This window comes from Trachurus trachurus (assembly GCF_905171665.1).
Source record: "Trachurus trachurus genome assembly, chromosome: 17".
In the NCBI taxonomy this organism is placed as follows: domain Eukaryota; kingdom Metazoa; phylum Chordata; class Actinopteri; order Carangiformes; family Carangidae; genus Trachurus; species Trachurus trachurus.
Genome location: NC_139900.1, coordinates 6,208,712 through 6,226,050, shown reverse-complemented (window position 1 = coordinate 6,226,050; position 17,339 = coordinate 6,208,712). Strand labels below are relative to the sequence as shown.

General features: G+C 43.1%; 3 protein-coding genes across 3 annotated transcripts in view; 1 reads left to right on the top strand and 2 right to left on the bottom strand.

Annotated features, from left to right (window-relative positions):
- The window catches only part of retreg1 (reticulophagy regulator 1), a 332,731-nt gene that overhangs the window by 215,307 nt on the left and 100,085 nt on the right, over positions 1 to 17,339 (bottom strand). The window lies entirely within an intron of this gene.
- The window catches only part of LOC311000094 (receptor-type tyrosine-protein phosphatase N2-like), a gene marked incomplete at both ends in the record, with an annotated part of 265,882 nt that overhangs the window by 208,372 nt on the left and 40,171 nt on the right, over positions 1 to 17,339 (bottom strand). The window contains 3 exons of the mRNA XM_083990729.1: positions 6,675 to 7,050; positions 11,278 to 11,422; positions 11,830 to 11,944. Of these exons, the coding sequence (XP_083846855.1) occupies positions 6,675 to 7,050; positions 11,278 to 11,422; positions 11,830 to 11,944 (636 nt within the window). The remainder of the gene's footprint in view (positions 1 to 6,674; positions 7,051 to 11,277; positions 11,423 to 11,829; positions 11,945 to 17,339) is intronic.
- On the top strand, positions 3,253 to 5,163 carry LOC311000024 (E3 ubiquitin/ISG15 ligase TRIM25-like; the record flags this gene model as incomplete). The annotated part of the gene is made up of 2 exons (XM_083990662.1): positions 3,253 to 3,903; positions 5,134 to 5,163. The coding sequence occupies 2 exons, from the start codon at positions 3,253 to 3,255 to the stop codon at positions 5,161 to 5,163; spliced, it is 681 nt and encodes a 226-aa protein (XP_083846788.1).

The window sequence follows — 17,339 nt, the reverse complement described above, 5'->3', positions numbered from 1 at the left end:
AAAAGGACCGGTGTCTACTCGTTTATCAGTCTGGACCTCAAATTGACTTTACTGTCTCATTCTCCCTGCACTTACAACAGCAGCATGAGGCAGTTTTCTTTACAAAAGAACCATTTAAAAAGCCACCGTCCACCACCTGCAGCAAAGTGACGCACTCAGAGAGCAGCTGGTGAATATGAAAGAGCTGGAAACATACACATCTCTACATGAACGATAAGGTTGCTCAGTAACCGTTATTGAAGTCATAAAATACTGCTGTGTGAAGCCTTGATTAAAGCTCCAGTTGGTGAGTTGATGAAAGTGAAAGTGAACTCTGTGACTTGCTCGGAAATTTCAAGACAATACACTGTCAGGTCCCTTTATGAACCTCTGGTACCAAACCTGGTACCAAAACTAACACCAGAACCTGTACCAGAACCAGTACTGGTACTAAACTCAGTACCAGAACTAGTACCCAAACTGACACCAGAACCAGTACCAGAATCGGTACCAGAACTAGTACCAGAACAAGTACTGGTACCAAACCCAGTACCAAAACTAACACCAGAACTGGTACCAGAACCAGTACCAGAACTGGTACCAGAACTAGTACCGGTACCAAACCCGGTACCAGAAGTAACACCAGAACTGGTACCAAAACCGCCAGTACCATTGTCAAAGTGGGTACCAGAACCAGCACTAGCAGCAGAACCAGCACACGTACCAGCACAAGACACCAGTACCAATTTCAGTCCCACAACCAGGACCAGTACTACAAGTCAAAGCTTCTGGTAGATGCATCTAGTATCGGTACTAGTCAGAAGTTCACCAGTACCAGGACCAGGACCAGTACCAGGACCAGTACCAGCCTCTGTTTCACCACCAGCAGCATCAGGTCTGGCACCAGTACCAGTCAAAGCTCAGTCAAAAACTGTTTTCCAGCAAAAAGGACCTGGTGCTGGTACCAGTTCTTAACTGGTCCAACTCTGTTGCCTCCAAAGAACCAGTTTTCATTCCCACTGGTAACGAGCCAAGTCAGAGCTCCGCCTCCAAGCAGGAGCTGCTCCTGTCTTTGGAGCCGACTATAGAGTTCTCAACCCGGTCTGACCCAACACGGTCCTTCTTAAGGTGCGTTCACACTGGACCTTTTAGTTTTGTCGCTGGCGACAAGTTTACATATTAAGTCAATGTAAAATCGAAAAATCGCTGGGGCTCCGAGTGACAGCGATGGAGCGATTTTTCATTGGCCGTCAGTCGCTTGTCGCTCAGCGCTGATTGGCTGCCGTAATCTATGCGTAACTAACAACTAACTAACAATTACTGAAATCATGGAAACGTAATACAAATCCAGCGGTCCGTCAGAGCAAAGCCGGCTTGACGTTGTACTGCACTTGTGGGACTTCCACAGCTGGTAAACAGTGGCAGCAGGTACAATGTCAGCTGTGCTGGTCCAATACAAACAGGAAGAAAAGAGCGACTCCGAGCGAGGGGAAATTCACTGGAATCGCTTGAATGACGTCATCAGAGCAATCTGTTGAATTGTTTCAAACTGACGAGCGACTGCAGCTGAGTGACAGAGCAATTTTTTTTGGAGCGACACGAGCGACAGCGACAAAAATAAAAGGTCCGGTGTGAACGCGCCTTAACTAGTGATAATTCTCAGCCTAAACCGGGCCGAAAAGAAAAGAAAAAGGAATTTGTCTTTTGTCTTTGTCTTTGTTTGCGATCGGCGACTACTTATTTACTGCGGTATGTTTTGATGTTCTTGTTGGTCAGGCAACTCCGTCCCCGGCCCCTGGAGGGATCGGTTCTCAGCTCTAGACCAGCAAGGAGTTGGTGCTGGTCTGGAACCAGTTTTAAGAACCAGGAGCCGGTGGTAAGTCAGGAACTGGGTCCGAACCAGCAGTGGAACCAGCTCCGTGGAAAAGGGGTATGACTGATGTAGTATAGGTACAAGTCAGAAGTTCACCAGTAGCAGGACCAGCACCACCACCAGCACCAGGACCAGTACCAGTTAAAGCTTCTAGTAGGTACTAGTCAGGAGTTCACCACCCCCTGTACCAGCACCAGCACTAGTCTCGCTCACCAGACCTTTCTCTAGAGAAGAACTGCTCCATCTACCAACAGGGTTCACCCGTGACTTGTCAAGGCCAGAACCTTTGGTCCAAAGCAGGACAGTCCTACACCTGACCCGGGCCATGCGTCCTCATGGTTTTGGCGAAGCCCAAGTCTCAAGGTTTGAGTACGACCACAGTCTTGTCGTCATAAACCATTGGATGTATGGTGTAAAAAAGGAAGAACATCTCGCAGCAAATCTCGCGTATCTCATGCAGCCACTGGGAGCTACTGCTACAACAAGGCTAAAAACAGAGATCAAATACATTTTTTCCAAACAACCTTTTCATGTGGCGGCTTCAGGACACTTGGGTCAGTACAAACAAGCAGTATGGAGGTATCTGGATGTTTCATAGTGTGTTTTGGACGATTCAAAAGTGAGCACATTCCTCCGCCATTATATGAAAACCCATTGCCAGCCGGACCCCCCCTGGAACTCCTAAAGCGTTTTGATGACTCCGAAAGTTCTCCAAACCCTTCCTTGGCATGACGGTGAGTAGACGATTGGATCGATCGGATCTTGGGTAAAGTATCCCTTTAATGACCTTGACTTTGAACACCAAAGTCTAATCCTTGGGTCCTTGTGAGTGTTTGTGTCAAACATTCCTCCAAGGTGAGATTATTGTCACCATGAGAATTGGCAAGACAAGTTACCACCATCAGAAACTCAGATTGGACACTGTGTTTGAAAAAGCTTAATCTTGCTGTGGTAATGAATGGGGAGTGGCATCTCTGTTGACTAGTTTGGGTGTAACTAAAGGATATTATCAATAAAAACACAATAAAAACTGATTAAAACAGCTGGTCTGCTTCATTTGTGTCCTTTTGGATTTACAGCTTCCAATTCAGATTGTTTGAAATTGACATAATTTGTCACAAATGACTATGAAGTGTTTAATTTCGAAGGAAACCAGTGACAACAAGTATTTTGTGCCCAGTGGCAAAATCTTTATCAATTGCTGAGCAGGGGTTAAAAGTGAGGAAACGAGGTTTTAATTGCTTGCTCCTCCTCCTGGAACAAGTCAAACCTGATCGCCCGCTTCCTGCCCGTAAACAGACTCTGTATTTACTTGTCTCCTCCTCTTCAGATTTTCAGTCTATGTCAGTCACTGTAGAGAGGAGGTGAAACACAGACAGTCGTCGTCTGTGAGAGGTGAAATGGCACAGAAAGGAGTTCATCTGGACCAGGAGACCTTCTCTTGTTCCATCTGTCTGGATCTACTGAAGGATCCAGTGACTATTCCCTGTGGACACAGCTACTGCTTCAACTGTATTAAAACCCACTGGGATGGAGAGGATGGGAAGAAAATCTACAGCTGTCCTCAGTGTAGGAAGAACTTCAAACCAAGACCTGACCTGGTGAAAAATATCATGTTAGTAACTGTGGTGGAGAATCTGAAGAAGACTGGACTCCAAGCTGCTCCTGCTGATCACTGCTATGCTGGACCTGAAGATGTGGCCTGTGATGTCTGCACTGGGAGAAAACTCAAAGCTGTCAAGTCCTGTCTGCAATGTTTGGTCTCTTATTGCGGGAAACACCTGCAGCCTCATCATCAATTATCTACATTTGAGATGCACAAGCTGGTGGAGCCCTCCAAGAAGCTCCAGAAGAACATCTGCCCTCGTCATAATGAGGTGATGAAGATGTTCTGCCGCACTGATCAGAAGTGTATTTGCCTTGCCTGTCTTCTGGATGAACATAAAGGCCACGACACAGTCTCAGCTGCAGCAGAAAGGACTGAGAGGCAGAGAGAGCTGGAGCTGAGTCGACAAAATATCCAGCAGAGAATCCAGGACACAGAGAAAGATGTGAAGGTGCTTCAACAGGAGGTGGAGGCCATCAATGGCTCTGCTGATAAAGCAGTGGAGGACAGTGAGAAGATCTTCACTCAGCTGATCCGTCTCATGGAGAAAAGAAGCTCTGAGCTGAAGCAGCAGATCAGATCCCAGCAGGAAACTCAAGTGAGTGGAGTCAAAGAGCTTCAGAAGAAGCTGGAGCAGGAGATCACTGAGCTGAAGAGGAAAGACGCTGAGCTGAAGCTGCTGTCACACACAGAGGATCACACCCAGTTTCTACACAACTACCCCTCACTGTCAGCACTCAGTCCATCTACACACTCATCCAGCATCGATATCCGTCCTCTCAGACACTTTGAGGATGTGACAGCAGCTGTGTCAGAGCTCAGAGATAAACTACAGGACCTTCTGAGAGACACATGGACAAACATCTCACTGACAGTGACTCAAGTGGATGTTTTACTGTCACCACCAGAGCCCAGGACCAGAGCTGACTTCTTAAGATATTCACAGAAAATCACACTGGATCCAAACACAGCACACACACGTCTGTTGTTATCCGAGGAAGGCAGAAAAGTTACAGTGATGACTAAAGAACAGTCTTATTCTAGTCATCCAGATAGATTTAGAAATCATCAGGTCCTGAGTAGAGAGAGTCTGACTGGACGTTGTTACTGGGAGGTGGAGTGGAGAGGAGGAGGAGTTTTTGTAGCAGTCGCATACAAGAATATCAGCAGAGCAGGGAGGCTGGATGAATGTAGATTTGGACTCAATGACAAATCGTGGGCCTTGAATTGTCACAACAACAGTTTTACATTCTATTACAACAAAACCAAGACTCTTGTCTCAGGTCCTCAGTCCTCCAGAGTAGGAGTGTACCTGGATCACAGAGCAGGTATTCTGTCCTTCTACAGCGTCTCTGAAACCATGACTCTCCTCCGCAGAGTCCAGACCACATTCACTCAGCCTCTACATGCTGGAGTTTGTCTTTACTATGAATACGGATCCACAGCAGAGTTGTGTAAACTCAGATAGTCAAAGATCATTGAAGGTGCAGTTGGTTAAAATCTGTATTTTAGTTCATCACTTTCTTCAGTCTCCATGTTTGTTGCTAAAAGCTCATTGCTGTTGTGTCTCTGCACTGCACAGAGATCACCTGTCAATCAAACATTGTGGGCGGGACTTTGACCTCTTGGATATTTGTGTTGATGTGTTTGTGTGTTGTCATTTGGGACTTAACAGAGAAATCTCCATACCTTCCCTTATCACTGAGGTTTGTTCTCATTCTGTAAATAATTATATTATATAATTTATGTCAATTATTATTAAACTATTAAACGTCATTAATTTGTCATGTTGTTTTTCACGCAGTACTCAAGTTGGTTGGAACATACAGTAGTCCAGGCAATCTAGCTCATTTTGGAACCAAAAATAGAACTAATCGTCACAGAAGGTTTTTCACCATACATAATTTCTATGAGGTGTCTAGAACAACATACTAAAAGTCCTAAGAAATCCTAGTTCGGGAAATATGTTTAATTTGCATCATTATTCACTGTATAAAGTCTATGGTGCCGACAACAATACACCCCAATGGGGCTATTTTTTTCCTTTACTCCTATCACAATGAAACTTTACATGATGAAAGTATCCATGAAATGTAACATTTTTTCTATTACAAGTTTCTTTGAAAATGAATTTGAATATGCAAATGAGCAATACACTGATTAACTTATGGTCAAGAAGCCATAAAGCCGCAAGCAGCAAAAACAGGGGCCAAATAACTTAGTTCTTAGTCCCGCTCATATGTTGTTGAACATAACAGCATATTTAATATAACATCACACACAGTTGTTGAAACAACTTTGATGTATTCTGACTTTCTTCTTATGTTCTCTGCAAACTGCGAGGAAAGTCATTAGGTAAGGCTTGTTCGCTAATAAAAAAAAATGAATTTAGAAAGCAACTGGAGACAAGACTGTGCAATTCATTCTTAAGGTCAGTATAGGTCTTTTAAGTGTGGCAAGTGACATGTGTGTATGCATAAGTCAAGTGTGGCAAGTGACAGCACTCAGTGCATAGGTTAACTTATTGAATGGACATGAATGTGTTAGTTATTTAGCCCCTGTTGCTGCTTGTGGCTTTATGGCTTCTTGACCATAAGTCAATTAGTGTTGAGCTCATTTGCATATTTAAAATTAATTTTCCAAGAAACTTGAAATACAGAAATTTTACTTTTCATGTATACTTTTATTGTGTGAAGTGTGTTTGTGGTAGGAGTAAAGGAAGAAAATATGCCTTTTCGGAAGTATTTTGGGCATATTCCATTAGTGTATTGCTCATTTGCATATTCAAATTCATTTTCCAAGAAACTTGTAATAGAAAAAATGTTACTTTTAATGTCTACTTTCATTGTGAAAAGTTTCATTGTGATAGGAGTAAAGGAAAAAAAAATAGCCCCATTGGGGTGTATTGTTGTCAGCACCATAGACTTTATACAGTAAATAATGATGCGAATTAAACATATTTCCCCAACTAGGATTTCTTAGGACTTTCAGTATGTTGTTCTAGACACCTCATAGAAATGATGTATGGTGAAAAACCTTCTGTTACAATTAGTCTGTCGTAAAACGCTATTTTGCCTGGACTAACAGATATCAACAGCTTGTCATGTTATCCATCCAGTTTTACCATCCTATAAAGAATATATATTTATATATTACAATATCATCATGCATAAAACAGGCTCGTTATTCTCTGATATTAATATCAACAACACAAACCATCGACAGTCGTGAGCGGGTCCTTGATTGAAGCCCCTTGAGTTCTTCCCATCTTCAGCAGCCTGGATTTCAAGGTCTCCTTCTGGAGCCCAGCACTGTCAAACCCGTTGCTGTAGAACGGCGTCAGGCGAGGCGAGGCGGCCTCCAGCTCCTCTGGGTTCAACCCCCCGCCGTGCAGGGGCAGATGCCCAGAGAGATACTGCCTCAGGGCAGCCAGAAGAAGGTCGCCCTCGGACTGAGCGGAGAGGAGCTGGTTGGCCAGAGGTCTCTGCTTCTGCTGAGGCTGGAGAGATGAAAGAGGAGAGAAGCTGGAGGGAGAAGTCTGGGTTTTGGAGCGGTAGTAGTCTGCAGGGATCCCTGACTGGAAACGGTCACTCTGAAAGAATGGACAAAGGCACGTATAGAAACATTGGTTCATGAAAGACATACATGTTGTGTGTGTTGAAATTGGTCTGTGTAGCCACAAAGATTTCAATGTTACAATATTATCTACATGCTGTAGTGTCCCACAGCGAGGAACTGGACTCCAAATTATTCCATATGTATGTGCATGAATGCAGCTGAATTCCAATTTATCTTTCCCTGGCACCACATATGAGATAATAACAGAACGTTACCCTCGAAAACAACTCTGTTTTCAAGGCAAATGCAGAGACTGCTTGCTGAAAAACTGCCCCCAACTAGAACGCGCATCAGCGGTTTTGCATGAATTTCCCTCTAAAACAACTCTGTCTGGTAACGTTGTTATTATCTCATAGCGTGGTGAATGTGCAGGTCACAACTTGTCCACCAGGGCGTTGTGGAGTTGTTGGATTGTGTTTGATTGTGAAGTTTTTTTGTTTTTCTGCTCTCGATTTACGCTACAGGAAGTTACATCACGCTAACCAGCTGACTCTAACTTTTACTACAACTCCACAAGAACAGCTGACTCTGCAAAACAAAACTAGCCTAGCAGTGTAAACAAAACAAAATCAGAGATGTTCTATATGACAAAATGAGCAGCGGGAGTAGTATTATAACAGGAAAAAGGTGGCTCGCTAGATTCATTTTCTGTAAACATAACAGGAATTAAAGTCAGAAGCTGGCCGGCCTAACAACGCAGCGTATCCAAAACAAAATTAGCCGCGGAAGTAGGGGGGAGATAACACGTCCAGTAGGTTTGTCTTGTAAAGTCCGTTATTCCATTTGCAGTGTGAAACCAAAACCAACCGGATCAAATGTAAACAGTGTAACAAAACACAGACCTTGGTTCGGACTTTCAGGTGTGAAAACGCCCTTAGACAGACGAACAGTTACGTCATGTAATGTCAGTCGTTAGCAAAATGTCAGTTTTTCACTTCAGTTTTTTTGTAAAAACTTTTGATAAGTGCCATATAAATAAAGTTACTATGATGTATTGTTGTACCAGCAGAGAGCCGGCGTATACAAGGTGTAATGACAGCGCATGAAAGGTCGGCTACAGTGTCAAGTGTAGAAAAATGTTGTGTCAAGTATAGAAAAATGTTGTCTCCTTGACGCTTTGTTCTACCTCCCCACACACAGCCTCAACTTCATTTTTATCATTTTATAAATATATGTTTGACACTGATGCCTCATGACATTCAGAACATCATGACTGAGGACTGACTGATCTATACTGTCCTATACTGTACTGAGCGTAGGCGTAGAGGCGACCTATGACTGCCAAGTGAAACTTGGAACAGACCTGCTGCCCCGCCCTGAGCAGGTTTGTTCACTTATCGGTGTTCAGACCTGTGACTCGTTGGTTCTGTTCAGATACATGGGGATACAAGTGTTTTTGCATTTTTCTTTTGGGTCATTTGTGTTCATGCAGTAACAGCAGCTTGGCGCATGCTGTGTGGGTTGCTGAGTCGATTACGTTCGCAATCTCGGCCCGCTTGTTTTATCCTGCATCCGAGCGCGATTGCTGTGTTCACATCTGAACCAAAAAAAACGATCTTGGGGGTTAATACAGTTGGAGGTTCTGAATACAGCCTTAGAATCTGCTTTTAACATGTTTTTATGCTTTTAACTGTATTTTATTCTGATTTATGTTAAGTAAATGCAATGAAGTGAAATAAAGAACGTGGTTGAGTCACATTTTGCTTTAACACCACATCCAACATTTGAACGAAATAATTATCGACGTGAAAATAAAGCCCGCTTTTTTGAAAAACAAGTTATTAATCCATTTATGCAGGCATATTAACATATCCATCAGCTGCCTGCAACAAAAGCAAATTGTCGCTGCCTGCTCCATTAACGCCCACCTAGGAGCACAGAAATGGTACGAGCCTGGATAACGGCAAAATTATCATAACAATACCCACATAAACGGTTAAGTTCCACACAGTTGTCATATTTCTTTATGACTTGTGTGTGCGTGTGTGTGTGTGTGAGGCCCCTACTGGTATTTGTCACTGCCGATATCGTAATCCATCCACGTCACACAGAGGAGAGCGGTTTATTCCACCAAACACGTGAACCTGGGTGGAAGAGGCCACGAGCCCCCGAGCGACGCCTGCACTGCAAAAACTCTAAATCTTTCCAAGAATATTTGTCTTATTTCTTGTCAAAATGTCTAATTTCTGGTCAAAACTAATCTCTTTCCACTTAAAATACGACTCATCACCTAAAAATGTACTTGTTTTTAGATCATTTTCACTTGTTTCAAACTAATTTTCACTTGAAATAATTAGAAAAATCTGCCAGTAAAAGGAAGTTTTTTGTGTTTGTAAAACTTGCTCCACTATCAGATTTTTCTACTTATTTCAAGTGAAAATAGTGTAAAAAGTGTCTAAAAACAAGCAACTTTTTATGTGATGAGTCTTATTTTAAGTAGAATTAGATCTGTTTTGACTAGAAATGACATTTTGACTAGAAATAAGACAAATATTCTTGGTAAGATTTTGAGTTTTTGCAGTGTGCAGGCTCCACAGCATCTTTCTCTCTGTGTGTGTGAGCCTGTGGCACAATCCCTCAGCAGGAGAAAAGGCGTTGTCGGCACGGATACGGACGAGGAACCAGCCGCACGGAGAGTTATTAATTAGAGCGGTGAACTCCTGAACTCTCTGCTGGTATTATTTCACTCGTAACGGTCACGCTGGGAGAAGTCATCAGTTAGGATGAAGAAGCGAGAGCGGGAGCGACACACGAAGGATGACACTGGACTCCCCGCGGTGAAGGTGTGCGTTTGTGTCTTTGTGTGTTTCTTTATACAACTGGGTACTTGTTAGAGTGTGTGTGACAGCTTACCATGTGTGTGTGTGTGTGTGTGTGTGCGCTTTCTTTCTCTCTTTTTTTCTGACAGAGGCAGGTGGCTGTGAATGGAGGGTGGAACTGGCTGCAAACACTGGGGTAAAAACAAATGCCCCACCTGCTCTTCACTATTCAAACTCTCCAAATGCGGGAGAGGGGGAACAAGAGGAGATGAACTTTACTCAAGTTCACCAACATTAAATCATATTACTGCCTGGGCTGTCCACTTAAACTGTTTCAGCGAACCCTTTGGTTTTAGCTCGATGTTGCTAATAAACTGCCGACTTAGTGCAATAAGTGCAACTTCTTGAGTGAATTTTATTTCTACTAATTTAAAGAGGCAAAGAGTGTAAACTCATTTCTAAATGTTCATTTGTGGATCTGATTAGTCATTATGTACCCGACCCACTTTTATAAGCTGTTAAAATCAGACTGCATAGCCAACATTAGCATTAACAGCTGCTGTCTGAGCAGGAGCTTCAGGCATTGTTGCATTTACAAGAGAAGAGGTTATAATGCGTCCTCTGAGCAGCGACAGTGACCCGGTGTAGGACAGCGACGAGACCGGCCAACTGGGCTGCAGCTAGCTGGTTAGCATGCTAGTGCTAACTATAACAGTAGAAAAGAGGGAGATAGAAAGAGAGTGAGGTGAGTAAAGGGATTAATTTTAATGCTGAACTAATGATGCTACTGTATGAGGGGATGACAGAACCAACTAATCATATTAAAAAGTGTGAAATGTTCTTGATAGATAGATAGATAGATATAGATAGATAGATAGATAGATAGATAGATAGATAGATAGATAGATAGATAGATAGATAGATAGATAGATAGATAGATAGATAGATAGATAGATAGATAGATAGATAGATAGATACTTTATTTATCCCGAAGGAAATTCAGTTTCTCAGTTGCACAATAAACAACATAATTCAACAGCAAGACATAAAATAGTAAAAAAAATAGTGCATTGAGAATAGAATAAATTTAAAAAAAACAATAAATAAATAGCCCATGGTAATAAAAATGCAGGATTGCAGTGGAAAGTGCAAGTGCATAATAGTATGTGGGACTTCATTCCCCTCGTTCCACAACTCCTCTCCCTCCCCTCCCCAGTGATGGATTATCAAAATTTGAAAATATGGCACTGTTTGATAACTGACTGTAAAAAATAAAATGGTTGGACTGATCAGATCCATTAAAAACTAAAAATTAAAAAATGTTGCAGAAATGTGATAATAACATCCCATAACGTGAAGGGCAACAGGTTTATTAATTCACCTGCAAGATACAGTAGTTGCACTAAACACAATAGAAATCTAAGCTCAGAGGACTCCCTCACCTTGCCGGCGGTGCTCAGGCCGGCAGCGGACGACGTCTTGGGGAGGAGGCCGAGACGCTGCAGGTAGGTCTGCAGGTTCCTGCTGAGCTCCACCTCCACCGGCTTCACCCTCTGGTCCACCGGGTCCATCGCCTTAGCCACCGGCCTGGGAGGGAGACACGTGGAGAAAAAAAACTCTTTTACAAGTCGTTACGCAAAACTGCACCATTACTCCTCATCATTTTGTCATTTCACATCGAGGTCAAATCAAATACCAGTAATCTAATTACATCCATCCATTGATTTATTCAAACGTCTCATTTGTCTTTGCTAATATTAAACATTTCATCACCGCACAGCAACAGCTACATAACCATCATTTCACTGACTCGTCCGTTGTTCCTTTTTTCATTTCAGACTTTTATGTGAACAAGAAATAAAATCAAGGAAATTAAGCAAGCAAATAGCACCTATAAATATCAAACTAATACATGTAATAATAAAAGCATGATTGAAAACAGAAGCTGCGTAGTTTGGGCAGTGAGGCTTCTCATCAGGTGTTGAACATCTGACCTGCTGTCGGTGTTGTAGGCGGCTCCGCTCGGCTGCGGCCGGTAGGGGATCCTCCTGAGCTTGGACAGCTCCTTGGACAGAACCTGCTGGGTGGTGTCATCTTCCCAGGTCAGACCTGGACACAGAAACACAGGGAACCTTCAGAACCAGATAGAAATGACCTGGAAACACTTCCATTGTTCCAACTGCAGCCCAAATCTGATCAGAATCCAATCAGATCAGATCTGCTTGTGTCCATATTGTGTGTGTATTTTATCCACATTGATTTCTATGGTGCTTTGCCCAGAAAAAACAAAACAAAATCCCCATTATTTGGAGTCACGGCGCAAACACTGCTTTCTATTTTACTGCTGTTACTATCTGCTATTCATTATCTGTGCTATACATTTCTTCTGCTGCTGCAACCCTGTACATTTCCCCATTGGTTTTTACAAATAAAGGATTATCGTATCTTATCTTATCTTATCTTATCTTATCTTATAAGATAATGACAGTGGACCGGGGCGTCTGGTGCAGCGATGGATCGTGGAATCGCTGGACATTGGGCGATCGATGTGGCGCTCACATTTCTGGATGTGAGAGCCGACATCCTGCACGATTATTCTGTGTCGGCAGTTTAACACATCATTGTTGTTGTTTTTGTTTGTGCCACAGAAGACTCTTGGAAATCCTATTTGAGCAACGGAGCCGTTCACATTAAAACGGATCTTTACAAATCCAATCAGAAATCGCCCTCCTACAGTATGTGGTTCGAATCAGATCTGTAAAAATCAAACTAAATACAATCTGGATGTGTTAAAACTCAGATTTGGGGCGGCAGTGTGAACAAAGCCAGAGAGTAACACAGTCCTGGTTGTGCTGTGTGTAACACTGCAGTGTGAGGCTCGAAAAAAAAAGTTTCATGCGTGAAAAACAATCCGCCAGTAAGAACGGTCGAGGAAAAGGGGCGAGAGTGCTGCGATTGCTGAGCACGCAGTTGTTCTCCTAAACTCATTAGGTCACTCATTAGCAGAGGAGACAAGACAACAGCAGCGTGTCCTTGGAGACGCCGGCGAGCGGCTGACTGTTTCGGTGACTAAGCAGAAACCATCGGTCCTCTGCTGCTCCTGCAACGGTTCAGGAGAACGAGCTGGATCTGTCTTAGAGGCGTTTAGGTTGATGCAAAGACAACTGGAAGAGTGAAAGCCAGAGTTTACACACTGCTGATTTACTGTTAATGCATAACACTGATGGACTCTGACGACCTCGAGTGGCAGAGAGCAAACTGATCTGAACAAAAAGCTGCAAAAAAACGATCAAATTTATCTAAACAAGGAGGTTTTTAATGTCGTATCTGCTGTATGTGCAGCAAAAACTAGATTTCCACATCGGGTAAATGCAGAAACACTGAATCAGAGCGACTTTCATCATTCATCACTCATAAATTCAGTGCAGAAAGAATCTGCTCCCAAGGAATCAAAGTAGTGACACATCAAAAACGAAAAAAAAATGAATATTAGGTCTTCATAAAGTCAACAAAACCAAGGCCTGATGGGACGTGGGTATAGTCAGCTGGTGGCCAATCACAGTGTGAAGACTGAAATCCATTCTCTGATGAATGGGGGACCTGATGACTTAATTATCACCCACGCTGTTGCCCTAATGAAATATTACCATCATTCACATTCAAGACATCTTCAGTTCGGTTTTTTAAAAATTTACTAGGTTATTTGAATCGATAAAGTTGAAGAAACTTTCCACGGGGAACATGAGGGAATTAATTATCACATTTTAAATTCCTATTTCCATTTAAATTTGCTCTTACATTTTCTTTTATGTGACATTGTCTGTTAGAATTATTCTACAACGTCTGTAATGGTAATAAGCTTTCTCCATTTTCTGTGCTATGACTTGCATTTGTGCGCCCTTATCATTTTTCTGTATCAGTGACTAAGCAAAATTTTATTTGTACCTGCTGTTGAAACAATTACACAAAAAGGACACAGAGAGTGAGTGGTTTGGGCAGTTTGTGTCTCTTTTCCTCTGGGTAACGTCTTTATTACCTGATTGTCAAACCGTCTCTGCACCAAAGTCAACCGCACCATCTTGTGCATTAACCGGACTTGGCAAGTTGACGAGTATCAGCATCAGCAACGAAGCACGGAAAAAAAAAAAAAAGATCTCTTCTGCATTTCAGCGAGTGTACAAAAGGACAAGCTTGATGAGCTGCTTGGGCATTCACGTCTGTTTCTTATGCTTAACATGCATCCAAACACAGCTTTTTGGCAACCAAACAGAGGAGCGGGAGCCAACAGCAGATGGGGTGGCGGAACGAAATGTTACCGGAAATATGGCCGCAGCCGCGCAAAGCACAACATGAACCGAAGCATTTGGCAGATGAGCGATGACGTTCCCTGAAAGATTCAGAGTAATACAGGCTGCAGCTCCAGATGTGATGCCGCAAGATGTGGGTCCAGCACAGAGGACGCACACTTATCATATTAACGGTTGCATCACCACTGACAGCTGGAGAAACCTTCATGGGGGTTAAACGGGGGCAACACGGAACAAAATGAACCCTGACAGTAGAAATAAGACGAGAAAAATAAAACATTTTAAAGCTCAAGATGAAGTCCAAGTGGAGAGAAAGAAAGATATGGAAGCTTGTTGTCATAACACAGGAATACAAGCAGCACTTTCACTCTTTTAGCTCAGTTTTTGGTCTCCACCAGTTCCTGAGGGAAACATCTGACTCTTTAGCAGCTGAATGCTCCACGCCGTTTATCTGTTACTCTCTGGATAGTGGCTTTCTAAGAGCTTTGATTCAAGATGGGCCAACTGAACCAGAGCTTAGCGTGGTTACAGTAGCATGCCATGGATGACATACTTGCTGAAGCGCTTAAAAAAACATGTTAAACACTGTCTACAATGCACTTAAGGACCGCCCTTAGAATGGCATTCAGTCAGTCTTCAGTCTAGACTAGTAAAGTTACAGTTACTAGTTACTGTTTACGTCAGCTATGCAGCAATAAAATGAGGGCTGGGCAGCTGAGGAATGAGCTGACACTCAGGAAGAAGGTCTGTAAAAACAGCTTCAAATGTCCATCCCTCACTCTCAAGATAAACATAACATAACATCAACAACAAGAGCAGTTGCGCCAGAAGATTAGATCTAAGAGTCTGTTAATATTGTGTATCTACTCCCCTCTAATACAGGTCCAGGTCCTGATACTTATATTCAACCTTTTTAAAGGGATAGTTCAACATTTTGGCAAATTGGCCCATTGCCATATTCCCTACGGAGGCTCATGGGATTTCTTGGTTTCCCTCATCTAACTCATCAAATACACAATCCAACAACTCCAAAACGCTCTGGTGGACAAGTTGTGACCTGCATATTCACCACGCTATGAGATAATAACACAACGTTACCAGACAGAGTTGTTGTAGAGGTAAATTCATTCAAAACAACTGATGCGCGTTCCCATCTGGGGCAGTTTTTCATCAAGCAGTCTCTGCATTTCCCTCTAAAACAACTCTGTCTGGTAACGTTGTGTTATTATCTCATAGCGTGGTGAATGTGCAGGTCACAACTTGTCCACCAGAGCGTTTTGGAGTTGTTGGATTGTGTATTTGATGAGTTTGATGAGGGAAACCAATAAATCCCATGAGCCTCGGTAGCGTAGCTCTGAGCTCGCGGCTCTGCTCCACCGTTCTAAAAATAGCTTGCACCGACAATTAAAGGTAACGAACCTACTGCTATGACTATAGGGATTATGGCAATGGGCCAATTTGCCAAAATGTTGAACTATCCCTTTAAGGTTTCAACAGTCCAAGGACATTTCTAAGGTACTTGAAGAAAGAAAACTCAAAGAACAACAACCAGTTATGTAACCTGCAAAATATGATGGATGACAAACTTGCTGAAGTATGTAAATTACATGTTGAACACAGGTGCAAAAGGTGAAACAAGTTTATGTCAAAACCTTTCAGGAGACAGGGCGTCTTCTTTGCAAAGGAAGGCAACAAAACTAACAACGGACTTCCAGCTGTAATTGCCTGTGTACAACAGACACTTCTCTAAGTCTCATTATAATGTTTGTGGTCAACCTGTAATAACACTTCCTCTGACAGCTGACACTTCTGCCTCGATCCTCGATCGGCACTGGATCTAATACAACGAGCCGTGTTCGTTGCAGAGCGTCTCTTTGGCTCGGGGGCACGCGGACACACACCTCCCGTAGACCCCTGCAAAATGAATTACGACCCCAACCGCCACGGAATCAGGCGCGAGCTTTCCCCCTTTAACAGCTGCACAGCGTGTCAGGCCAGCTTTCACCATCAAAGAGCCATAAAACGGAGCTCTTAATGGCGGACGTGGCGGCTGAGGAAACGGGCGTTAACGGGCGGGTGAACAGACGGCATCTGACACCGCAGGTTAATAAACGTTAGAACCCCCGCCAGGATATTCAGAGCGGCTCTCCGGGCTCTCGCAGGGTAAACCGGACCACAGAAATGTGGAGCGGACGAAGGCAAAGGGCGTTTTTGAGTGAGTGAGATGCTTCCACGTGTGAATGAGCTGAACTAAATGAGATTCTGCAGGATGTTTTTCAGGACCGAAGCTGGAACTTTTATCCAGCGAACGAGCCTCAGATCCTGCATGACCACAAATATACAGGCACACAAATAATGACAAGGTCAGATGTCAAGGAATAGGAAAAACTCATTTCAGATGTGGTGCTATTCCCTGCTATACTGTGGGAATAAACACAGCACAGCACAGCTTCTACCTCTTGAGCGTTTGATTTATCTGAAACCATTTATGCGATTCTCATTTCCAAAACATAAAATGTAACGACGCTCTCTGCAGAAAAAAAAACATAAAATTAGATGAGAGAGAGCGACATGACAGGAGTGAGTCGTCTACAACCTTTCATGCTAAAGGAGAGGGAGAGAAAATAAAAAAACCTGGACAAATAAAAGTAAAACTATCGTCTCTGACCCACTGAGAAAACAGCTGTGGTTCATAATTCAACGGTAAAGAGGAAGCCATGGAGACGTTAGATGATATTAAAATACAACAGCTCCTCAAAAGGTCACACTGAGAGGTGGAGGAGGTTGTGGACGGTGTGCACAACCTGAAGAGGAGCGCTGATGCTGCTGAGGGCTAACAGCAGCTCTGACCTTGGTGAGGGAGCTTTTCAAAAGGTTTCCTTTGTCCTTTACTGTGGCAGGGAGGTCCAGAGTGTGTGTGTAGATGGAGGAGGGTGAACACAAATCTGACAATAACAGTCTGAAATGTGTAAGCCAAAAAACCACACAGAAGAAGGTTTAATGAGTCATCATGTAATTTAGGGCTGAAATAAACCATTTTAATTTAAAGGGATAGTTCAACATTTTGGCAAATTGGCCCATTGCCATAATCGCTATAGTCATAGCAGTAGGTTCGTTACCTTTAATTGTCGGTGCAAGCTATTTTTAGAACGGCGGAGCAGAGCAGTGAGCTGCTCAAAGCTACGCTACGGAGGCTC